The sequence below is a fragment of the Mobula hypostoma genome, chromosome 13 (genome assembly GCF_963921235.1).
Source record: "Mobula hypostoma chromosome 13, sMobHyp1.1, whole genome shotgun sequence".
Classification (NCBI taxonomy): Eukaryota; Metazoa; Chordata; class Chondrichthyes; order Myliobatiformes; family Myliobatidae; genus Mobula; species Mobula hypostoma.
The window spans coordinates 79870353-79896779 of NC_086109.1; the positions used below are offsets into that span (position 1 = coordinate 79870353).

Here is a 26427-nt window from a genome sequence, read left to right on the forward strand (position 1 = left end):
AGAAAATCTGCAGATGCTGGAAATCCGAGCAACGCACACAAAATGGTGGAGGAACACAGCAGGCCAGGCAGCATGTTTGGAAAAGAGTACAGTCGATGTTTCAGGCTGAGACCCTTCATCGGGAGTCCTGCTGAAACATTGACTGTACTCTTTTCCACAGATGCTGCCTGGCCTTCTGAGTTCCTCCAGCATTTTGTTAAGTGTAAGATGTTTCACTTTGGGAGGACCAATCAGAGTAGGCCCTACACAGTGAGTGGTAGGGCACTGAGCAGCGCAGTAGAACAGAGAGATCTGGCAGTACAGATCCATTAATTCCTTGAACGTGGCCTCACAGATAGGGTCATAAAGGAAGCTTTTGGCACATTGGCCTTCACAAGTCAATCTACTGAGAACAGGAGTTGGGATGTTAGATTGAAATTAATTAAGCCATTGGTGAGATTCTGTTTTGGTCACTGATCTACAGGAAAGATGTAAACAGGATTCAAAGAGTACAGAGAAAAGTTGCATGTTGCTGGGGCATTAGCACCTGAGTTACAGGGAAAGCCTGAACAGGTTCAGACTTTATTCCCTGGAACGTGGAAGATCGAGGAAAGATTTGATAGAGGGACACAAATTATTGAGGAGTAAATACCAGCAGGCTTTTTCCACTGAGGTTGGGTGAGACTAGAAATAGAGGTCATGGGTTGAGGGTGAAAGGTGAAATGCTTAAAGGAAACATAGAGGGGAACTTCCTTATTCAGAGGGTGATGAGTGTGTGGAACGAGCTTCCAGCGAAGGTGTTGGATGCAGGGTTGATTTCCACTGTTAAGTGAATTTTGGATTGGTACGTAGACGGGCGGGGTATAGAGGACAATGGTCCGGGTGCAGGTCGATGGGACTAACTGGGTTAATGGTTTGGCATGGACTAGATGGGCCTGTTTCTATACTGTAGTGTTCTATGACTACACACACAAATGCACATGCATGCATATAAATGTACATGCACGTACACACAATCAAACCTCACGTAGGCATACACTCACAGATGTAAGTGTAAATGCATGAACATTCCTGCGTTTATACACACACACACACACACACACACACACACACAGACACACACACACACACACACACACACACACACACACACACACACACACACACACACACACACACACACACACACACACACACACACACACACACACACACACACACACACACACACACAATGTCTGGCCCAGACTCGACACTTGCTCTCCCCATCAGCCTTGGGCTGATGTCAGGGACTGTAATCTACCAGCCTTTTCCCTTTCAACCTTTAGAATTCCCTCATCATAAAACTTGGTTAAAGAGAAGGGATAGATAGTGATGTTCTTCATTGGATTTATTTGTACAGTACTGTGCAATACTGTCTTTGGCACGTACAGTATATATAGCTAGGATTTTTACACAGTACTATACTGCTGCCACACACACAAAAATCATGACGTATGTGAGTGCTGATAAACCTGATTCTGATATGGGTCTCTGTTGCGGGGAGAGTGGGAAGGGGGCAGGAAGAGGAGAATCAAATGACCTTGCCTGGTATCTCAGGGCTGGGTGAGTCTGCCTGTGCCAGCACTCCTCACCAGCTGTCCCACACCCCATCCTCACCATTCCCAACATCCTTTGCTCCCGCCAGATTTACAAACTCACTCTCCGCTCCTTGTTGACAAATTTAGTACTGTGCAAAAGGCACCCTAGCTGGATATGTACCTGAGACATTTGCACAGTATTGTCATCCCAGGATGAATGAAGAAGTAATGTAGTAATTTTTTTATTGGAAAAGATGGAATATTTGGTTAAGGAGATAATATACCATTCACTTTTTACAGGGTCTGAATTACTGAGGTGAAGGTGCCATCCAGCTCTCCTTTAGCATCATCATTTTGGGCTACATTGTGTTACATAGAAATTGCTTTCCAAAACCAGCATGTGCCACCTAATTTTGGTGTTAATAGACAGTTCATACGTTAAGAGTTTTGTGCATCACATTCAGCATTAATTCAGCACCAGCATTACCTGTGTAATGAGTAAACACTGATTTTAGCTTGTTTCCTGTGTAGTGTGTGTGGAGAATGAATCTTTAATATGAAGTCACTTTGGCCAGGGCTTGCTAATGAAATATGTAACGTTACGGATGAGATTGTTGCAGCAGAATTGATTGCAAGCTCATGAAAAACACAACGGGGGGTTTATTACATGTCATGGATAATATTTGTACTTTAAACATATGCTGCTGATGGGAGCAAAAAAAAAAGAACAAGTTTATTTCAAAAGGAAGAATTATTAATAGTGGCTTATATCTGTACTTCAAGGTTATAGGTTTATAATTAGACACAGCCATTTGGGTGGAACTCTTATTGATTCCAGCTGTGGTTGAACAGAGCCTGACTAGAGAGGAGTATGTAGCCAGCAAGCTTTAGCAAATCATGTTAAAAAACTTGGCGCTGCCAATTAAAAAATAGTAGACATGTGATGAATGCTGTAATAATTCAGTGGACATTTCATTCGATAACTTCTGTACCTAATAAAGTGGCCACTGAGTGTATATTCTTGGTCTTCTGCTGCTGTAGCCCATCCACTTCGAGGTTCAACGTGTTGTGCAATCAGGGATGCTCTTTTGCACACCATTATCGTAATGCATGGTTATTTGAGTTACTGTCGCCTTCCTGTCAGCTTGAACCAATCTGGCCTTTCTCCTCTGACCTCTCTCACTGAAAAGGCATTTTCGCCCACGGAGCTGCCACTCATTGGATGTTTTTATTTGTTTTTTACACCATTCTCTGTAAACTCTAAACACTGTTGCGCTTGAAAGTCCCAGGAGATCAGCAGTTTCTGAGGTACTCAAACCACCCTGTCTAGCAGGAACAATATTCCACGGTCAAAGTCACTTAGATCACATTTCTTCCCTCATTCTGATGTTTGGTCTGAGCAACAACTGGACCTCTTGACCTTGTTTGCATGCTTTTATGCAGTGAGATGCTGCCACATGATTGGCCGATTAGATATTCGCATTAATGAGCAGGTGTACCTAATAAAGTGGCCACTGAGTGAGTGTATGTGTGTGTGTGTGTTAGCAATAATTTCATATGCAGGCACAGGCTTTTGCCAGTGTGACAGCACGGTAATGGTGTGTCTGCTTCAGAGCACAGTAGGATTACCAAGGGCTTCAGATCAATGCTGCGAACTGCACTTCACTGATATATCCACATTGATGTAGCTCTTCCTCAGTGCGATACCCTGCAGGCGTCTTTAGAGCACCTGCACTGATATATTTGTCACTATCAATGTATCTCTGCTGATCCAACTGCAGCAGTGTATCTACTTCAGTACATCTATATAAATGTAACTACATTGATGTCAATTTATCTGCATTTGTTCATTTTCGTCACTATACTTCCCCACCCAGAATGGATGGACTTGGATTGTACTGACTCACGCACGCACAAACAGTAATTCGCAGCCACAGGGCGCGACGTTTGAGGTTTTATTTTGCAGTGCTGGGGATTTTTGAGAAGCTACTTGTGCCTTTGAAAATGGTAGGAGAGACCTTCACTTGCTTCCATCTGGAATAGCAGAGCTCCAAGAGCAGGGGGAATGAAGCGTGTAATATTTCACATTGTAGTCAGCTGTGTGCTGCAATATTTGAGAAGTGTAAGATTGTGGTTAATACGGCACAGCCTCACCAGAGGAACCTGAAGGAGCCACGTGTGGTCGTACTTGTAAAAACCTGACTCAGATCTACTGGTGACATGAGGAATTTTTTTTTTTTTGCGGCCATTATTGCGGTTTGGAATACACCAAGAGAAGTGTTGGAGGCAGATTCAATAGTAGTATTCGTAAAGAGAGCTGGATAAGTCTGGAAAGCACTGTTTCCTCCAAGCTGCGCAGGTGCATGGCTGCGCAGTAACTCAAATGCTCTGGTGCACATAGCCTTCGTTGCCGCGCAGCTAGAGTTTTCTTTTATATAACATTTTATTAAAGTGCCGCGCGATTATCAGGCTGTGTAAAATGTTCCTGCTCAGAGTAATGGTTGGTCTGCGCAGCTGTAAAAAGATTAATTTTTAAAAATTGACAGAGTAAGAATTTGCAGGACCATGAGGAGAGGGCTTGCCTGATTTGATGGGCTGAATGCTCTCTTTCTATGCTACAATCATCAAGCAGGGCAGTCACTTAATTTGAACGTGATGCCTGTAATTTTCAGCGACACATGTTAAGACGGAAGTGGGCACACATTCAGAAATAGTTGGAGCAGATCTACTGGCTGCAGTACAATCCCTACCCCGTCACCTACACCGGGCAGGTGGAAGAAGCGATAAACTGCAAAGTATAAAGTCCTGATTGAGTTTCAGCAGCGGAAGGGGTGAGCACCTTCCAAGCTCCTGGGCGTCTCAGAGGATTTATTCTAGGCCCAAGGTATCGGTGGAATCATGAAGAAGGTACACCAGCACCTCTGCTTCTTTGGGAGTTTGAGGTGATTGAGTATGTCACCGAAGACGCGTGCAAATTTCTATAGATGTGCAATGCAGAGCATTCTGTCTGGCTGTAATGAGGCCTGGTTTGTGGACTCCTGTTTGTGGATTGCAAGATTCTGTGCAATTCCATATATGTCAAATTTAATAATTTAGGGCAAAAAACATAGAAGCGGGAAAAACACAGAATACAAAAAAGAAACCATAAGGCTGATTAAAAAGTCTACAGTCCAAGTCCACATCCAAAAAACAGAAAATCAAGGCAACATTTTCCCCCTCCGTAGCAGAGTGATCTCCCCAGTGATAAAAAGGCGGTCTCCCCTCTCTGTAGCAGAGCAATCTCACCAGCGATAAAAGGCCATTCCCATTAACCTGATTCTGAAATGCAACACTGGCATATTATGCATGCTGTATTTTATTTTGCCATTGCATTTTGAGGAATCCAAATATTTTCTCTACCCTCTCATGAAAGGCAGGAGACTTCATAAGCATATTTAAATTGCAAGCCTTTTTTAATTTCACGAAATATTTTTTATTCAGAAACATATACAGGAAATGCCATACTCTATTTGTCTTTTTTGGCATTCATTATGGCATCCAATCAATCCATTCTAATAACTCTGCATCACGCCACTCATATTAACCTTTTTGAACAACGCACCCATTAATTGCTTGGTCATTCATAGTGAGAGGACAGAGAGCGGCCAAAGCCCTGGAGTGAAACAAAGAAATTTCACCATGAAAGGCACAATGAATCAGTTACAATGGCAACCATACATACTAGTCAGGATACTAAGAACATATCATATCTTTTATTAAACATAAAAACCAATTAAAATCACTATGCAGCTGGGATTTCCAAGATCTAGGTAAACACGGCAATGAAAGGGATGCATCATTATAGTTAATTCAGCTTGAACACACCAATGCTGAATGTGAGCTGTATTTTCATAAGTTCCCTTATCACAGATTAGTATTGAAATCTGAAACAAATTCTCCAAACTGAGTTTTAATCAGGTTGGGTGAACAATAAAAAAAATTGGATTCCAAAATATGATTTCAAGCTGGGAGCTTCAAATGAGATTTATTAATTTATGGAATGATATGATATTCTATGAAGATATAATTATAATGAGTACACTATGGGGATCATGGCAATGGAGGAACATTCATAATGTATAACAGTGTAATTAGATTGACTCATAGCAAAGTATGTTTTTGTCTTTGTCACATTAGATTTTAATTTATGCACTGATTACTAACTTGCTCAATATTCCAGTGGAAAGGTCCTTTATGAAATTGAGACCTTTGTATCTACAACAATTTGCAGTTTAATTATAAAGGATGTGCATCAGGAAACATGTAGGAATTTGATGTATGTGGAAAGATCATATAATTCAGAATCGTCATAATTTGGTTTCCATTCTGAGACCTGAGCTTGAACAGCCCAGGGTGTTGACTAAATAGCCTGCTGTGAGCTGAAATGTGGCTGTTGCCCAGACACAGATATATCAATCACAAAGAAAGCCATCCAGCAACCCTACCACATTAGGAGATTGAGCAGATTTTGTTTGTCATCAAAGACTCGTGCATATTTCCATCTGAAAAATGGTGGAGAGCTTTCTGAATGGTTGAATCACTGCCTGATGTTTAGGCTGCAGTGTGCAGGATCGAAAGAGGGTTGTAGAGTCAGCCAGCTCCATGTTGAGCACAACCGTTTTCGCTATTGAGAAATCTTGAAGAGTAGGTGCCTCGAGAAGGCAGCATCCAGCATTAAGGATCCATGCCATCTGGGCCAAGCCTCCTTCTCATCACAGAAGCCAGAAGTGGTATAGAAGCCTGAAGACCAATACTCAATGTTTTAGGAACAACATCTTCCCCTCTACTATCAGATTTCTGAATGGACCATGAACCCATGACCACTACTTCACTGCTCCTCTTTTTCAATATTACTACTTCTAGTACTTTTTAGGTTGTTACAGCCGGGGGTGGAAATGAGGATAAGCTCCCACTAGCTATTAAATGCTCCCAATGCCATGCACCTCAAATAGCCTCTGTCAACCATGTCCAGCTCCTGGCTTTCACACGCGGCTCAACTACCAAGCCTGGTGAAACCATTTCTACTGACAGGAGAAGGGGCAAAGGCAGGTTACTGGTGCCTTAACATCCATTGCTTTGGGCAGGTGGGGCTCATCAGCTGTGATTGGCAGCTCATCTAAAAGAAAAGAAAAACTTTTATCTCAAACTTCCACTGCCTTGCAGCTATACCCCCTCACGGGGAAGGCTTCAAGAGTAAACCCAAAGGAAAAGTCCGGAGCTGGAGTCCTTACACTGAGTTCAGTGTTGACTGGTAATTCCTGTGTCGCTGCTGGTACCAAACTGTATTGGTCTGTGCCATTTCTTTGGGTTCATCAGATGTGTGGGAAGGGGGAAGTTGCTCTCCATATTATACTGCCCAGGCTTGCGTATCTAGACAGAGAAGACGCAAATTCGTGGTTGACTCTAAGCAATGGAGGCCCAAGAGTAAATTTTATGTCTTGCACTTTACAGCTGCTGTAAAACGACAAATGCTAGTGATAATAGATCTGATAGTGCAGCACAGAGGTGTTGTCATTGGGCCACGGGTTTACTTTAAGCACCCACACTTGCCTAGCAGTATGGGGATGGCTGTTGGTGAAGAAAGAGAAAAAAAAAAGACTTCTACTCCAGTGATGGCCTGTGCCTTGAAGGTGGGGATCAGAAGCTATGGTGTGAACTCACATTTTTGCTGTGGTTTTTGTTGTAATGTGAATAAAGTCACCAGAGAGAAGTAGCTGGTAGATATGAAGCAGTATCTTTATTCGACAAAATGAGACACAGCAGGCATCGTATTGAAACTCCTTTCAGAGGAAGCAGCCTGCTTGACCCAACACTACACAACATTTTATATGCTGAAGATCAATGGACAATTCCACATTTAAAGTGCATCCCTAAAGCTGAAGTACACACAGACTTCACACTTCCCTCTTCCTGCCCACACTACAGACACCCAAGTGAATGTAAATCAGCATTGCCTGGTCTTCCAATTAACTGGAGTTCACAACTTTTAGGAACCCATTTGTCCAGAGCTGCATTTTAAATTTAATCTACAGTCCATATTCAGATCTGAAGACTGATGGCGAAAGTTAGTTGCTGAAGTTATTTGCTATATGCACTAACCTTCCAAAACGTCCTAACATTTCCAATGGTAGCTGACTTGTTGTTGAGTCAGAAGATCCAAAGTTCAAAATCTCCTCCAAAAATTGCTTTTGGATAAGAAGTTGAACTGATTATTCTCTTAGGTGGAAATCAAACCTTCTTGGCACAGAGAAGAGCACCAGAGATGCCCTTATTTTCCTGGACAAAAACAGAGATGATCTGGGCAACATGACTTCAGATTCTGATTTATTTATCATGCACAGTGCTGTGCAAAATATTTAAGCAGAAGTAAAAAATAATCTATAAAGCGAAGATGCATTCAAACATAATGAAAAGTCTCTAAATATCAAAACAAATTACTTTTAAAGAGCAGTAAACAGTAAGAAAAATAAATTACATCAGTGTTTGGTGTGACCACACTTTGCCTTTAAAACTGCATCAGTTTTCTTATACAGTTCTGTAGTTTTATAAGAAAAATGGCTTGTAGGTTGTTCCAAGCATCTCGGAGAACTTGCAGACTTTGGCTGTCTCGTTTGCTTCCGTTTCTCCAGCCGCGACGATGTTGAGATTGGGGCTCCTTGGAGGCCATATTATCTGAAACTATATAAAAGTCTGGGGTTCCTGAGACTTTTGCACAGTACTGTACGTGGGAACATACAATGAAATGCATAGTTTGTGTTAACAACCAACACACCCAAGGACATGTTGGGGACACTTTGCAATTTTATTTATTTAGCGATACAGTGCAGACTAGGCCCTCTGGCCCTTCCCGCCACGCTGCCCCGGCAAGCCCACAGCCACAATGAACTCTTATCTAATCATGGAACAGTTAACAATGACCAGTTAACCTCCCCGGTATGTCTTTAGACTGTTGGAGGAAACCAGAGCACCCGGAGAAAACCCATACACTCTGCCGGGAGAATGCATGGTGACTCCTTACAGAATGGCACTGGATCAAACTCCAAACTCCAGAACACTTCGAGCTGTAGTTTCACTGGGCGAATCGCTATGCTACCGTGGTACCTGCCACTGCAGCTTCCTGCAGATGGCTTAACTGCTGCAATTCCTAACTTATAATCATGACTACTATCCAGAGTAGGCCAAAGTGCTTTCAGATGTTCTGGGAGGAACATGAAAGGTCCTGTATCAATGCAAGCTGTTCCTTTAAGGTTTGAGACCCAGTCTGGATCTGAACTAATGGATTAGGGTGGTGTGGTCTTACTGTAGACAGTACAGCAGTCACAGAGTGCCAATAAACTCAGGTTCGATTCTGACTCCTAAACCTTGGAGTTTGCAAGTTCTCCCTGTGACCACTTGCGTTTCCTCCGGGTGCTCTGATTTCCTCCCACATTCTTGAAGGCATGAATGGTTTCTGGGCCACAGTTTCCCCCAGTGAGGTATTTGGGTGAAGCATCAAGGGAAGTTTGTGGCCATGTGAGAGAGAGAGTAGGTTTCCAGGAAAATGAGTGGGAGACTGGGATTGATGGGATTAGTCTGATAGCTGGAATGGGCGCAATGTTTTTTTTAAGAGCATATAGGAAAATGTAATCCAGGCTCATCCTTTAGCGTGGTAGTCAGCAAGTTACAAAGTGATGGTAGTTCATTCTGGGAGACTGGAAGTTAGGTCAGTGTGTCCTTTTTTGCTCAGGTAGAGTGCCCTGTGGCATTGATAAAGAAAGGTATGTAGGTGTCCAACGTCTCTCTGTCGACACTACCCAACAGCAGACCAACTGGGCATCATTTATTAACTGTTTGCAAGAACTGTGCTTCTCCACTTGGTACGTAACAGGATAGGCTATAGCAGAAATAACCAATTTGCCTGTATCATTTTAGGCTCACTTGAGAAACAGATCAGACATCAGGTTAATTCACAGCTAATCACAACACTTTCTGGTACCCGTGACCGCGGTTCAGTTTCAACTGCTGCCTGTAGGGAGTTTGTCCGTTCTCCTTGTGACAGTGAGGATTTCCTCCAGGTGCTCTGGTTTCCTCCCACAGTCCAGTTGGTAGGTTAATTGGTGGTTGTAAATTGTCCCATGTTCAGGCTGGGATTAAATTGGGGGTTGCTGGGTGGTGTGGCTTGAAGGGCCGGAAGTGCCTATTTTGCAGTTTCTCAAAAAAATAAATAAATTTTATGCACTGCCCCAATTTACTCTCCTTTGGAGTTAACAGATCAGAAGATCAGTTTAAACTGTGTACGTGTTTAGCACTGCGGGTGGAATGTTGTGTATTGTAATGAGGAAATGCTGGGACTTGTTAGACCTCAGACCTGTCAGGATTAAGGTATTAATGAATAATTTGTATGACCTCAATGGCAGAGCTTATAGGGGAGTGTTTGTCTCGCAGTGCCAGAGACCCAGGCCGAAGCTGAAACAAGAGGCGGCCATAGTTAAAACTGTCCGCTGTTGGTCCGACCAGTCGGCCTCCATGCTGCAGGACTGCTTTGATGACGTTGACTGGAACGTCTTCCATGATGAGGGTGTCTCCAAGTTCACAGATGGAGTCATGTGCTTCATACGGAAGTGCATTGACGATGTTGTCCCCCAGAAGTCGGTCAAGGTCTTCCCGAACCAGAAATCCTGGATCAATAATTCCAAGCAAGCAGCACTTACCTCGCTACACAGAGCTTACGCGGCCGGCCATCAGCTGGAGCTCAAGAAAAGCAGCTACCATCTGCGTGAAGCTTTCTAGGCTGCGAAACAACAATACAGGGACAAGATTGAGTCAAGATTCACAACGAAAAGCACAAGGGACTTGTGGCGAGAGTTGCATGCTATCGCAGACTTCAAAGCCAAGCAGTGGTGCCGCCAACATCGCGGCTTCTCTCCCAGATGAGCTCAATCGCTTTTACACACGGTTCGATGTCACTAACTCTGAGCCTCTGAGGAAAGCCACCGCCACAACCTGAAACCTGGTCATCTCTAAGGCTGAGGTACGCAGATGCTTTCAATGAGTGGACAGTCGCAAAGGTCTGGACAACCTTGCCCAGACCTGCGTCCTGGAGAGTGAAGACTTTCCAGGCGCAGATCCATGGTCTCGCAAGACTAACGGATGCCTTTAAATAACACTACTGTGGAAAAGTTAGGCACATATATATAGCTGCTATAGTGCTACAGAGTAATTTTATGTTTTACACCTCAAAAGAAAACAAATTTCATGACATATATGAGTGATGATAAATCTGATTCTGATATGGGTCTCTGTTGTGGACTGAGGGTGGGAAGGGGACAGGGAGAGGGGAGGGAGCAGGAAGCACCAGAGAGACATCCTGTAATGATCAGTAATCCAGTTGTTTGGAATCAAATAACTGTGCCTGGTGTCTCAAGGCTGGGTGTGTCCGCACATGTGCCACTCACCCCATCCCCGTCCCTGGCACTCTTTCTCTGCTTCCTGTCCCACACCCTTCCCACAGTGCTCCACCCTCGCCATTCCCAACATCCTCTGCTCCCACCAGATTTACAAACTTGCTCTCTGCTCCATATTCACAAATATAGGATGGTGAAAAACTCTTAGACACCCTAGCGAAATGCTTAAGACTTTTGAACAGAACTATATTTTATTTTGACACACTTACGCATGTTATTTTTTTTTGCCTCCGACTTTTAAGTGTGACAGCTGGCAAAACCTTAGTTGCCTCCATATAATAAGCTGTAGGATTAACATCCAGGCTCTCCCCATCATTCAAGCATGATAGTGCAAGATTAATGCAGTCCTTTCTCTAACTCACTGGTGGATTTGACAAGTGATTGTTTGTGGGACTGGGGGAGACAAACTGTTACTCCGCTGATTAAATCCCAGCTAATCCGCAAACGTTTGCATCCGCAGACGGCCGGCCGATCGGCGTGGAGGGAATCCAGGTGCTTGGCACAGGGAACCTGATGATCTCCGACCTTTCCGTGCAGCATTCCGGGGTGTACGTGTGCGCCGCCAACAAACCAGGGACGCGGGTGAGGCGCACAGCACAGGGGAGGCTGGTGGTCCAAGGTAAGTCTGTGATTCTTCGTGGGGACCGTTACAATTAATAGCCACTTGCTGAGAGTTAGATTTCATTTGGTCACCTGTGTGAGTGGGAACACCCAATAGAATGACCTGCATTATAGAACATAGAGCAGATTAGCAGAAGTACAAGCCCTTGGGCCCATGATGTGGTGTGGAACTAATTAAATGTAATTAAATGTTCAACCAAGCTCTGTTTGAACAATGTTCGTATCCTTCCATTATCTGCACATTCAGATGCCCTTTTAAGAGTCTCATCAACATCTCAACGCCGTGAATTACTGCAGACATCCCACCCTGCAAAAACTCATTTCAGGGAGGTAGCACCATCAATTGGCGGGAGACTTCCGGGAGAGGTGGGATGTCTGCAATAGAGTAGCTCATTAGCAGCTAGCCAGCTAGTTTAAATAGCGTTAGCTATGCTAGTGAACGAATGACACCTGTTAAACTCACCTCAACAAGTCTTTTACAGTCTTAACCCACCATGGGCAATAGAAAAGTCACTGTTGCAAACAGCGCAGCGAGCAACACTGTCATTATTTTGACCCCTATTAGGCAGGGGTACACTTTAGGGTCGTCTGGGGTGACGTACGTTTTATATTTTCTTTTTTTGGAACACTCTGCCATTGCGCGCTCGCGCTCTCTCTCTCTCTCTTGCTTGTTCTCACTCTCTCTCGCGTGCTGTCTCTCTCTCATTGTCGCTCTCGCGCTCTCTCTTGCTCTCAAAAAAATTGATTTCCGGGACATTGTATATAATTTGCGGGCATCAGGGAGCCACTATTAATATGCGGGAGACTCCCGGAACTTCCGGGAGAGGTGGGATGTCTGATTACTGTGAAATTTAATGCTCCGGGTGCTCCGGTTTCCTCCCACATTCCAAAAACATATAGATTGTGGGCATGCTCTTTTGGCGCCAGACGTGTGGCAACACTTACAGGCTGCCTACAGCACAGCCACGGACTCTGTTTCTCATGGAAGCGGACAACACATTTCACTGTATGTTTCGAAGTACGTGTGACGAATAAAGCAAATAGTTAACTGGCTGCTAGTTTGCATTTCAGAAGCACACCTTAAAATGGATCCTGTGCATTTGCTGAGGGTGCCGCAGAGTGTGGCTTGTTGCACAACAGTCTGAGAAGAAGGCCGCCTCCCATGCAGTGAACGCCTCTCTCCTCTGCTTTGCTGGGAGCTGGTGGCTGCTGGTTTTCTGCTGGTGCTTGCCCCAGCAAGCCTCCTCGTCCTTGTGCTCTTCTTGCTTCTTCTGCCACTCACCCTACGCACTAGGGGCAATTCACAAGAGCCAGCCAACCTGTTAACCCACCCTGGGATGCATCAGGAAACTGGAACTCTCAGGGTAAAACTACGTGTTCTATACACAAAGCACCTGAAGGTGTATGGGGTGTCAGGGAGGGGCAGCACCTCTGGTGGGGGAACATGTCATGTCCTTTTCAAGGCGGTTAGTCCACCTTTGGTCCCCACCTGGCACTCAGCTCTCACCTGTGGCTCCCTGTTTGCATGCGACAGCGACCACGCCCCGGGCAACGGCTTCGACAAGCCGGCTAAACCAGCTGAGGGTAGCCGACGAGTCTCAAACCCTCGGTGTGATAGGGAGTTGTCTATCCCAGCATGTGAAGACAGACTCCAGCGGATTGAGGGGACGAGACCAATGGAAGGTCCAACGGTCAAGAAAGCGGTCTCTGCAAGCGTCGTGGAACGTGTAGAGCAGGACAAGACACAGAAGACGTCCTGGTCATCCACTGCGCCTAGTCCCATCTCCAGCCATCTCGACTCTGTCTTGCCACTGGATCCAGGTGGGAATTGGGAAGAGAGAGTGAGGTTGACGCTGCGCAACTCTCCCTCACTTAAATCCAAATCACGCGCTAGTCTCGACACCATCATAATGGTGTTGAGGTCCTCTTCGACATCAACAATGGACGAACACCTGAAGGCAGGATTGAGGCCAAGTCTCTGTTCCACTAGCCCCTGATGAAGGGTCTCAGCCTGAAACGTCGACTGTACCTCTTCCTAGACATGCTGCCTGGCCTGCTGCGTTCACCAGCAACTTTGATGTGTGTTGCCTCAATACTTGTGTCTCTTTGCTGCTGTTCCTCTGGCACCAGCTGTTGCTTTTAGTTGACCTAGCAAGTGAGGCTGAGAAACATGCAGCATGTTACTACGAGGAACCTGCCCTTTGCTGGGCATATTCTGCAGCATGCCTGCAGTCTAATTCAAGCATTGGAGCCTCATTTTTAGAAAATCCATAGTATTTTCCACAATGACTCTGAAACTTGTTCAGCCTTGGCCCATGGTTAGGCTGCTGTGGTAGGAAACTATATTGATGTCAGCAGCCAGTGAGCTAGACAGCTTGTCTCGGGGATTCATCCTTCTAGGCTTTGTTGTCCTTAGGAAATGTCTGGTGGTGTGCCCACTCTCTGGATGAAGACTTGGGTTTTCTGGAAACATGTTCTCACCATCAGGTCATCAGCCTGAACATGGAGCGGTGGACACTTGCTTTCTGAGGAAAAGGTTATCATGTAGAACAAGTGTGATGAAGGGGAAGGAGCTCCCAGAGTTACTGACAGTGACATGGAAGTCCAAGGACCATGGATGTCAGATGGGAACTTTTGCGTGCTGAGGTGGTCAGCAGACCAGTCAGAGGCACCTCAGGAGGAGCAGGGTGGGAGGTGGCTCCAGCTCTGTCCTCTAGAGAGCCGCCATTTCCTCAAGGAGACAGAGAGAGAGATACAGCACAGGGGCGACCCGGTTAGCACAACGCTTCCCGGTACAGGCGACCCGGGCCCAATTCCAGCTACTGCCTGTAAGGAGTTTGTACGTTCTCCCCGTGACCGCGTGGGTTTCCTCCCACAGTCCAAAGACGTAATGATCGGTGGGTTAATTGGGCATTGTAAATTGTCCTGTGGTTAGGCCAGGGTTAAGCCGGGGGATTGCTAGGCTGCGTGTCTCAAAGGGCTAGAAAGCCCTATTCCACGCTGAATCTCAATCAATCAACAGAAACTTACACTCCAACTCATTAAGTCCACCCTGACCATCAGCCAACTATTCTACATCAGTCTCTTCATTTTATTATTATTCCCATATTCCTATCAACTTCCCCCTCCTCCCCACACATTCTGCCACTCACCCTACACACTGGGGGCAACTTAGTCAGCCGATTAACCCACCTTGGGATGTATCAGGAAACTGGAACTCCCAGAGGAAACATACCCATTTAATACACACAGCAGCTGAGGTCAGGACTGAACCCAAGTCTTTGGTGTTGTGAGGCAGCGATTCTACAGGCTGCGTCTCATCCTCACAGTTAGGTGGGGATTGAGTTCAAGAGCTGTGAAGTAATGATGCAGCTCTATATTACTTTGGTTAGACCACATATGGACTATTGTGTTCAGTTCTGATCACCTCATTATATGAAGGATGTGGAAGATTTAGAAAGACCATAAGACCATAAGACAAAGGAGCAGAAGCAGGCCATTCGGCCCATTGAGTCTGTTCCGCCATTTTATCATGAGCTGATCCATTCTCCTATTTAGTCCCACTCCCCCGCCTTCTCACCATAATCTTTGATGCCCTGGCTACTCAGATACCTATCAATCTCTGCCTTAAATACACCCAATGACTTGGCCTCCACTGCTGCCCATGGCAACAAGTTCCATAGATTCACCACCCTCTGACTAAAAAGATTTCTTCGCATTTTTGTTCTGAAAGGGCGCCCTTCAATCCTTAAGTCATGCCCTCTCGTACTAGACTCCCCCATCATGGGAAACAACTTTGCCACATCCACTCTGTCCATGCCTTTTAACATTCGAAATGTTTCTATGAGGTCTCCCCTCATTCTTCTAAACTCCAAGGAATACAGTCCAAGAGCGGTCAAATGTTCCTCATATGTTAACACTCTCATTCCCGGAATCATTCCAGTGAATCTTCTCTGTACCCTCTGCAACGTCAGCACATCCTTTCTTAAACAAGGAGACCAAAACTGCCCACAGTACTCCAAGTGAGGTCTCACCAGCACCTTGTAGAGCCTCAACATCACATCCCTGCTCCTATACTCTATTCCTCGAGAAATGAATGCCAACATTGCATTCGCCTTCTTCACTACTGACTCAACCTGGAGGTTAACTTTAAGGGTATCCTGTACGAGGACTCCCAAGTCCCATTGCATCTCAGAACTTTGAATTCTTTCCCCATTTAAATAATAGTCTGCCCATTTATTTTTTGTGCGAAAGTGCATAACCATACACTTTCCAACATTGTACTTCATTTGCCACTTCTTTGCCCATTCTTCCAATCTATTCAAGTCTCTCTGCAGACTCTCCATTTCCTCAGCACTACCGGCCCCTCCACCTATCTTCGTATCGTCAGCAAACTTAGCCACAAAGCCATCTATTCCATAATCCAAATCGTTGATGTACAATGTAAAAAGAAGCGGCCCCAACACTGATCCCTATGGAACTCCACTGGTAACCGGCAGCTAACCAGAATAGGATCCCTTTATTCCCACTCTCTGTTTCCTGCCAATCAGCCAACGCTCTATCCATGTATGTAACTTTCCCGTAATTCCATGGGCCCTTATCTTGTTAAGTAGCCTCATGTGTGGCACCTTGTCAAAGGCCTTCTGAAAATCCAAATATACAACATCCTCTGCATCTCCCTTGTCTAGCCTACTGGTAATTTCCTCAAAAAATTGTAATAGGTTTGTCAGGCAGGATTTTCCTTTAAGGAATCCATGCTGAGCTCTGCCTATCTTGTCATATGCCTCCAGGTACTCTGTAACCTCATCCTTGACAATCGACTCCAACAACTTCCCAACCACCGATGTCAAGCTAACAGGTCCATAATTTCCTTTTTGCTTCCTTGCCCCCTTCTTAAATAGCGGAGTGACATTTGCAATCTTCCAGTTCTCCAGAACCATGCCAGAATCTATCGACTTTTGAAAGATCATCGTTAATGCCTCCACAATTTCCACAGCTACTTCCTTCAGAACATGAGGGTGCATTCCATCTGGTCCAGGAGATTTATCTACTTTTAGCCTATTCAGCTTCCTGAGTACTTTCTCTGTCATAATTGTGACTGCGCACACTTCTCTTCCCTGCCACCCTTGAGTGTCCGGTATACTGCTGATGTCTTCCTCAGTGAAGACTGATGCAAAATACTCGTTCAGTTCCTCTGCCATCTCCTTATCTCCCATTACAATTTCTCCAGCATCATTTTCTATCAGTCCTATATCTACTCTCACCTGTCTTTTACTCTTTATATACTTGAAAAAGCTTTTAGTATCCTCTTTGATATTATTTGCTAGCTTCCTTTCATAGTTAATCTTTTCTCTCTTAATGACCTTCTTGGTTTCCTTTTGTAAGCTTTTAAAAACTTCTCAATCTTCTGTCTTCCCACTAATTTTTTCTTCCTTGTATGCCCTCTCCTTTGCTTTAACCTTGGCTTTGACTTCTCTTGTCAACCATGGTTGCATCCTTTTTCCACTCAAAAATTTCTTCTTTTTTGGAATATACCTGTCTTGCACATTCCTCATTTCTCGCATAAACTCCAGCCACTGTTGCTCTGCTGTCTTTCCCGCCAGTGTCCCTTTCCAGTCAACTTTGGCCAGTTCCTCTCTCATGCCACTGTAATTTCCTTTACTCCACTGAAACACCGACACATCAGATTTCGGCTTCTCTTTTTCTAATTTCACAGTGAACTCAATCATGTTATGATCACTGCCTCCTAAGGGTTCCTTCACCTCAATCTCTCTAATCACCTTCGGTTCATTACACAATATCCAATCCAGTACAGCCGATCCCCTAGTGGGCTCAACAACAAGCTGTTCTAAAAAGCCATCTCGCAGACATTCTACAAATTCTCTCTCTTCAGATCCAGTGCTGACCTGATTTTCCCAATCTCTTCGCATGTTAAAATCCCCCACAATTATCATAACACTGCCCTTCTGACAAGCCTTTTCTATTTCCAGTTGTAATTTGTAGTCCACATCCCTACAGCTGTTTGGAGGCCTATAAATAACTGCCATCAGGGTCCTTTTACCCCTGCTATTCCTTAGCTCAACCCATAAAGATTCTGCACCTTCCGATCCTATATCACCTCTTTCTAATGATTTAATATCATTTCTTACCAATAAAGCCACGCCTCCCCCTCTGCCTACCTTCCTATCCTTCCGATACACCGTGTATCCTTGCACGTTCAGCTCCCAGAGACATGCATCCTTTAGCCAGGTCTCAGTGATGGCCACAATATCATACTGCCAATCTGTAGCTGTACAACAAGATCATCCACCTCATTCCTTATGCTGCGTGCATTTAAGTATAACACCTTAAGACCAGTATTTGATACTTTTTGCTTTGATTTCACTGCAACTTTATTGCACTGCAACTCATCCCAATGGCTACAAATTTGCCCCATCACCTGCCTGTCTTTCCTGACATCTTTACTGCTCACTATCTTAGATTTATTTCTGTTTTCCCCTTCCTCTGCTCTGTCATTCCGGTCCCCATCCCCCTGCCAAATTAGTTTAAACTCCCTCTAACAGCTCTATTAAACTTTCCCGCTAGGATATTGGTCCCCTTCGGGTTCAGGTGTAACCTGTCCTTTTTGAACAGGTCATACTTCCCCTAGGAGAGATCCCAATTATCCAAGAATCTGAAGCCCTGCCCCCTACACCAGTCTCTCAGCCACGCATTCATCTGCCTGATACGACTATTCTTGCCCTCGCTAGCACGTGGCACAGGTAGCAATCCCTTTTGGATGCAGAGGAGTTATACTTTAGAGACCTTCAAATGTAAACTCAATAGTTATTTCAACACACTATGTGAATAGGAATTTGGCAAGCTTTGTTGGGAAAATGGCCTGACAAAAACTTTCTAATATTGGAGCGATGGAGGATGAGTGGTGACTTGATAGAGGTGTACAAGATGATGAGAGGCATTGATCGTGTGGATAGTCAGAGGACTTTCCCCAGGGCTGAAATGGCTAGCACGAGAGGGCACAGTTTTGCGGTGCTTGGAAGAAGGTACAGTGGAGATGTCAGGGGTAAGTTTTTTATGCAGATGAGCGGTGCGGGTGTGGAATGGGTTGCCTGCGACAGTGGTGGAGATGGATACAACAGGATCTTTTAAAAGACTCCTGGATAGGTACATGGAGCTTAGAAAAATAGAGGGCTATTGGTAACCGTAAACACAAAATACTCTGCAGATGCCGGGGTCAAAGCAACACTCACAACACGCTGGAGGAACTCAGCAGGTCGGGCAGCATCGGTGGAAAAGATCGGTTGACGTTTCGGGCCGGAACCGTTTGTCAGGACTGAAGGGGGAAGGGGCAGAGGCCCTATAAAGAAGGTGGGGGGAGGGTGGGAAGGAGAAGGCTAGTAGGTTCCAGGTGAAAAACCAGTAAGGGGAAAGATAAAGGAGTGCGGGAGAGGAAGCAGGGAGGGGATAGGCAGGAAAGGTGAAGAAGGAATAGGCGAAAGCACAGTAGGTAGTAGAAGGAGGTGGAACAATGAGGGAGGTCATAGGCAGCTGGGGGAGGGGGCAGAGTGAAACTGGAATAGGGGAAGGGAGGGGGAGGGGTAACCCTAGGTAGTTTGTAAGGTAAGGACATGTTCGACACAGCTTTGAGGGCCGAAGGGCCTGTATTGTGCTGTAGGTTTTCAATGTTCTAATGTACTAGGATGTTGCATGGATTACAGAGGGTGTTTTAAGAGGAAAGGTTGAATGAACTGGAGCTATTCTCTTTGCAGCAAAGGTCACTTGATAGAGATGTACAAGATGACAAGAGGCATAGATAGAGTGAACAGCCAGGGACTTTACCCAGGACGGAAATGGCTAATATAAAGGGGAATAATTTGATGGTGATTGGAGCAAAGTATAGGGAGGTTGTCAAAGGTAGGTTTTTTTTTACACAGAGAGTGGTGGGGGCTTAGAACACCTTGCCAGGGGTAGTGGTAGATGCATTTAAGAGACTCTTAGATAGGCACATGGTTGCATGAGAGATGGAGGGAACGGGGGAAGGGAAGGGCTGGATTGATCTTAGAATAGATTAAAAGGTCAGTAAATGTCATGAGCTGTACCGTTCTATGTTCTAAAGATTTAAAGAGTTGCTTAATTTGTCAAATGCAGTTGGACACATACAGTGAAATGCGTCATTTGCGTCAAGTCAGATCAGCGAAGGTTGTGCTGAGCAGCCCAGAAGTGTCGGGACACCTCCAGCGCCGACGAAGCGCGCCCACAGCTCACTAACTCTCACCGTACGTCTTTGGAAGCTGAAGCACCTGGAGGAAGCCCACGCAGTCATGGGGAGAATGTAGAAACTCCTTACAGATGCCGGTGTGACTGTAAAGCGTGACGCTAACTGCTACACTACCATGCTGCCCCAATAATGTGACAATAATAAATCAATACCGAACCTCACTTAACATCTATCAACCCCAGTTTAGAATCTTTCACCATTAGAGGTGGAAGTTTACTTCATCCCTCGTTGGAGAAGCACTCCCACTTGGCCCGGCCACGTACAGGTCTGGTTCCTCCTCTGCATTGACTGGTGAAATTGAGTCAGGTGTCAAATCAGAAAGAAGCCACCGTGATGACAGAGTCCAATATCTAATTAAAGGCCTGTGGGTGAGTTCTTAGAGAAGGATACAGAGAGAAATTAAATCGGTTGGAGGCCACAGATTTAGCTTCTCGCTGTACCAGGCAAGAAGCAGACTCAAGACCCATCTTGAATTACTGAAAGCGAAGATTTACTGATGGATTTCAGTGAGCTGAAACCTTACACCAGTGTGTAGGTGACTGGTAGGTATTTGTGCTCGGGCAGTCCTCAGGCTCTGAGTTAGAGTTGGAACTTACGCGGCATCTAACAGTGGTACCAAAGACATAAAGGCACTGAGTTTACCAGATAACTTCAGCAGGCCGGGAAGCAAAAAGTTAAAGCCTGAGGATTCATGGTAAAGTGATTGCAGTCAGTGATGTCAGCCACAGCGCTTGCCCTAGGGAGCCTACTTTCTCTGCACTCTAATCACTTGGCATCGACTGATTTGCACACTGACCCCAAAATTTACAGCTCTGCTTTCACAGACTAATAGACCCTTGCCCCAACACGCATCACTGTGAATTTACCATTACTAATGAAAAGTAAATTCCTGAAACGGTGTCGTGCTGGCTTTCACCAGGAAGTCTCCATCGCTGGCGAATGTGCAGGCACAAAGAGTTTTTGGTCTCTGAGTGCTCGATATTTCAAATTCCTTTTGAATTTATCTAATTAATAGATATGTGTATTTAATCACATGAATAATTAAGAGCTATGAATAATTAAATCTGGTACACGGAACATGGCAGGGGCATTAATAATGTAGTCACATTAACTCTCCATGTGCTGGCTTTTGCTTTATAATCTATTACATGTATGTGTGTTTAACAAAATGTCATTGCGGAAAGAGAATGAAATACTACCCTACTTATCTCGGAAAGAATGTTTGTGCTGTTGGAGTCAAGTGGAACGTCTCACTAAGTACACAAAGCCTATTAGGAAACCCAAGCCTTCGGGTCATTCTCAGGCCAGCCAGTGGGGCAGACCACAGCTTTCCAACGGTGTGCGATCGAACAGGAGCTTGCCACTGGTGTGACACTGCACCTATGCCACAGCTCCCCCCCCCCCCCCACACCACCGCCTTTTAGTTTCGATTTGTGTGCACTTGGCTGGCTGTCTCCGCTTTGACCCGGGAGGAGAAGGAGAGGAGAGAGTAAGGTATGCAGCAGGCAGACAGAAAGGTCTTAAGCACAAGAGCTGCTGCAGATGCTGATAACCTCGAGTTGCACACTCAAAATGCTGGAGGAGCTCAGCAGGCCAGGCAGCACCTATGGAGGGGACTAAACAGTCGACGTATTGGGCCGAGGCCCTGCATTAAGGCTGGCAGTGTAACAGAAGCCAGCACATTGTTATTTTAAAATTTATTTTGAGGTACAGCACAGATGACAGGCCCTTCTATCCAATGGGCCTGCACCGCCTAAATACACCCAAGTGACCAGTTACCCAACTAAGACATACACCCTTGGGTATGTGGGAAGGAACTGGAGCACCCGGAGGAACCCATGCAGTCGCAGTGAGAACCTACAATCCCCTCACAGACAGTGGCAGGGATTGAATCCGGGTAACTGGTACTGTAAAACGTTATACAGACAGCAGCGGGAATTGCAACTGGGGCATTGGCGCTATAAAGTGTTACAACAGACTGCGGTGGAAATTGAACCCCGGTTATTGGCATTGTAAAGTGTTAAATGGACAGTGACGGGAATCGAAACTGGGTTATTGGCACTATAAAGTGTTATAACAGGCAGTGCTGGGAATTGAACCCAGTTTGTTGGCACTGTAAAGTGTTATATAGGCAGTGCGCGAATTGAACCCGGGTCATTGGCACTGTAAAACATTATGCTAACTGCTACATTACCATGCCACCCTAAATTTCTTATGAAAGAAGACACTATAACAGTCAGAGTTCTGTTTAGAGTAGACCCTGCTTCCCAAAACTCAGCCCACATACGCCTGGCTCAGGACAGGGGTGGAAACGTGTCAGGTCCTCGATCTCGGCTGGGTCTGGACCGGAGAGGTTCAGATCAAGGTTTTAGTTTTGTATCTGAGCAGTTTGCTGCACCACCACAAACCTGCGGAGGAAAAGGGCGAAACAGAAGGGAAGATGGGGAGACGAGCTTGGGTCAGGGAGTGAGGGGTTGGACCATGTGGAGGTGAGCAAATGGGAGCTTCGGTTTTATTTGGAAGCATTGCATAACTATTCAGAGCTCCTCCAGGTCGAGCAGTCAAACAAGAACCAACACATTTGCCACTTACTCTCAGTGTCCTCCCCCTCCCCTTCCCCTATGTTGACGCATGTGATATATTGCAGCCTTTTTACAATCCCAGACTTCCCATAAAGTGCTGCTCTATTTCCTGGGATATTGCTTGGTAACCGGTACTCAGTCTAAGGCCAACATGGTTTAGTGTCCGGGTCAGACTGTAACTTGAATATGGAGTTTATTTCAAAATCGATGTCCTGTTGGTGGGTTGCTTTGTCCTCAAAGCACAAGCCGAGCTCTTAGGTCTGGGAGCTGATCCCCATCGTCACAGCACGGATAAATTTTGAAACTGATCTTGTTCAAGAGATGATCTTGAGGAGTTTATATGATATTTAAAGTTAAAGTCTGTTCCGAGCCTTGTGGCCCATCAGGCCAGTGCTTATGCTGGTTTCTGTGGCGTGAACTGACTGAGAGTACCAGACTCCCCCCGGCCCTCCCCCCCAGATAGGACACCTGTCTATCGCGAGGTTAACCCCCATCATTTTGCCGGTACCCACTTTCAGCTGGGTGGACTGGAGCAGCGTGTGGTTAAGTGCCTTGCTCAAAGACGCAACACGCTGCCTTGGCCGAGACTCGAACCCACGACCTTCAGATCGTGAGCCCAACGCCCTAACCAATTGGCCACGCGCCACACTAGTTTATATGATATAAAGAATAGAAAGGTACAACCTGTATTCCAGTACAATTCACAAATCCGAGATGCACGAACAAAGATGAAATTTGGCAAAAGGCAAGTTCGGTACTAGGGAGCAGTTCTTCTACAGGGTGGAAAACCTTGAACTGTGTACTGGAGACTGACACCATGGGGGCATTCAGTGTGTGAGGAATCCAGCACAGAAAGAAGATATTTGGCCCATTGAGTCTGATTTAGCTCTTGGTAGAGCAAACTAACCAGACCCATTATCTCCTCCTTTTCTCAAAGCGTAAACGTGCTTTACCTTTAAGTTTTAATCCAATTCTCTTTTGAAAGCCACAGTTGAATCTGCATCCATTCTTCTGCAGTTGTACAATGTTCAATTAAGCACATGGATGATGGAAAAATGGAGCGCTAAATAGCGGGGAAGGGTTAGATTTATCTCAGAGTAGGTTTAAAAGTCAGTAGGTGGGCCAGAGGGCAGAAATGTTCTATGTTCTACATTCCAATGTTGTCAAACACTCACTCCTGCATTCGGAGGATAAACTCATCTTTCTTGTAAGCTGACTTACTTTCTCTCGTTTTATATTTTAGCACCTGCAGAGTTTGTGCAGTATCCGCAGTCCATTTCGAGGCCTGTAGGGACCACGGCTATTTTCAATTGCCTGGCACAAGGGGAGCCAGTACCTCAACTCACCTGGCTGAAAAACGGGGAAATCCTGGCACCCACTGGGCACATCAAACTGAAGAACAACAATAAGTAAGTGGACCCAGCTTCCACCGGCTCCATGGTTGGGCAGATCTTTGGAGGAGAATTCAGGAGACATGAGGTTTCCCCAAGTATAGGCTCTGGGCCTGGTTGCTACCAGTTGGGGATCTGCCAGTCGTATTCCCACAGGAATCAAACCCATTTCAACAGAATGAAAATTTGTCCACTTTTCTCACTGAGGGATGTGATCTTGGGGAGGGAAATTTGAAGGAGAGCAGTGGGCATATAGTAAAGCCAGGAAAAGAATGGCTGGTACTTTTGTGTTAGTATTTTGCAACATTAATAATGAAACTACTGCCATTGGCCATGAAATTGATGCCAGTTTTGGGATTTCATGCTCCCACGATGGTCTAACTTGTGTTACGTACCCCGTAACTGGGTTGCCAAACCAGCAGAAATGGATCACTCAGTTGGAGTCTGGAGTACTAGAACTAAGAAAGTTTTATTAAAGAAACAAGCAACACAGTAATCGAAAGGATAATAAATGCAACAATTCAACAATGATAACCACACATGTGCACAGAATTAAGATAACAGCATCAATCAAGCTCTATCGTTGTCTAGGGGTAAAGGACCAATTTCAAAATGACTCAAAGTTCAGTCCAGTTAGTAGTCCAGTTCGCAGTAATCGTTGCCATGGCGATGGACAAGGTGGGGGAAGAGAGACATAGAATAGGAACAACTCATCATTCAGCACAGCTTCACTCACAGACCAGCGAGATGGCTCACAAACAGCATTTGGGCGGGTCCTTGGTGATGTCACCTGAGGTCACCGACTGTGACCCCTCCTCCAGATGCGGTCGATCCTCTGCAGTGAACCCGGCACCCAGGCAAGGGCGGACACACACCGGGTTCCCGCTGATCGTACCTTTCCACCCTGGTCGTTGTCTGGCACTTCTCACCCACTCGTGAGAGGCGCACCGCTTCCAGGGTCTCGTTACCTCGGGTGGCGTGTGTGTGTGTCTTAGCGAACCTGTCCCTTTTTATCCCCCTGCTGGGGTATCGCCTGTCCATCACTTCAAACAGTTCAAGGTTCAAAGAGGGGAGCCGCTCCAGACAGCTCTTCCTCCCACATCCCTTCATTACACATCTCCAGACGCTGCTCCATTGTTCCTTATCTCTCCTTCCCCTGAGGGCAGGTGGCAGACCAACTGCTGATGCCACTGATGCTAGCCCAGGCCAGCAAACATCTTAATTTTATGTGTATTCTCGTAACACTTGGAAATGTCAAACTTGGGCTCCTGTGAGGGATTAAAGGAGGAGAGGTGGCATTACTAGTCAGGGAAAACGTCACGGCATTGTTCCATCTGGACAGACTGGAGAACTCATCTAGTGAGGCATTATGGGTGGGACTGAGAAATAAGAATGGTATGACCATGTTAATGGGGCTATAATTACAGACCACCCAACAGTCCTAGGGACTTAGAGGAACACATTTGTAGAGATCACAGACTGTTACAAGAAACATAAGGCTTAGTAGGTGATTTGAACTTTCTACATATTGATTGGGACTCCCATCCTGTTAAAGGACTAGATGGGACAGAATTTGTCAGATGTGTTCAGGAAAGTTTCCTTAATCAATACATAGAAGTCCCGGTGAGAGACTGTGCTATACTGGACCTGCTATTAGGAAATGAGACAGGGCAAGTGACAGAAGTTTATATAGGGAAATACTTTCCATCTAGTGATCAGAATCTCATTAGTTTCAAAGTAAATATGCAGAAGGTAGGTCTGGTCCATGGGTTGAGGTTCTAAACTGGAGAAAAAATAATTTTGATATTATCAGAAATTAAGTGGCAAGGGTGGATTGGGGTAGGCTGTTTTCTGGCATACTTGGTAAATGGGAGGCGTTCAAAAGCAAAATTTTGAGAGTACAAAACTTGAATGTGCCTGTAAGAATAAAAGCTAAAGATAACAAGTGTAGGAGACCTTGGTTTTCAACAGATTGAGGCCCTGGTTAAGAGAAAAAAAGGAGGTTCCAGGCAGGTATGGGCAGGTAGGAACAAATGAGGTGCTTAAGGAGTACATGCAGTGCCAAAGAACACTTAGGAAAGAAATCAGGAGCGCAAAAAGAAGGCATGAAGTTGCTCTAGCAGACAAGGGGAAGGAGAATCCTCAGGGATTCTGCAAATATGTTAAGAGCAAAAAAATTGCAAGGGACAAAATTGGTCCTCTAGAAGATCAAAATGGTAATGCATGCGTGGATCCAAAAGACATAGAGGAGATCTTAAATAATTTTTTTTTTTTTGCATCTGTGTTTACTCAGGAGATGGACACAGAGTCTATAGAAATGAGCCAAGCTGCATCAACTTCATGGACTCTGTACAGATTTCAGACGAGGAGGTGTTTGCTATCCTGAAGCAAATCAGGGTGGATAAATCACCAGGGCCTGACAAAGTGTTCCCTCGGACCCTGTGGGAGGCAAGTGTGGAAATTGTCAGGTCTGAGAGAGCTATTTATATCATCCTTAGCAGCAAGAAAGGTACC

General features: G+C 45.3%; 2 protein-coding genes across 7 annotated transcripts in view; one reads left to right on the forward strand and one right to left on the reverse strand.

The window, feature by feature from the left end:
* Nucleotides 1-26427, forward strand: part of igdcc3 (immunoglobulin superfamily, DCC subclass, member 3) — a 189813-nt gene that overhangs the window by 138758 nt on the left and 24628 nt on the right. The window contains exons 6-7 of the mRNA XM_063066040.1: nt 11502-11660; nt 23766-23931. Of these exons, the coding sequence (XP_062922110.1) occupies nt 11502-11660; nt 23766-23931 (325 nt within the window). The remainder of the gene's footprint in view (nt 1-11501; nt 11661-23765; nt 23932-26427) is intronic.
* The window catches only part of LOC134355712 (serine/threonine-protein kinase Nek9-like), a 170931-nt gene continuing 169659 nt past the window's right edge, over nt 25156-26427 (reverse strand). For all 6 annotated transcript variants that reach the window (XM_063066038.1, XM_063066036.1, XM_063066037.1 and 3 more), the window contains one exon: nt 25156-25181. The gene's annotated coding sequence lies outside the window, so the exon portion shown is untranslated. The remainder of the gene's footprint in view (nt 25182-26427) is intronic.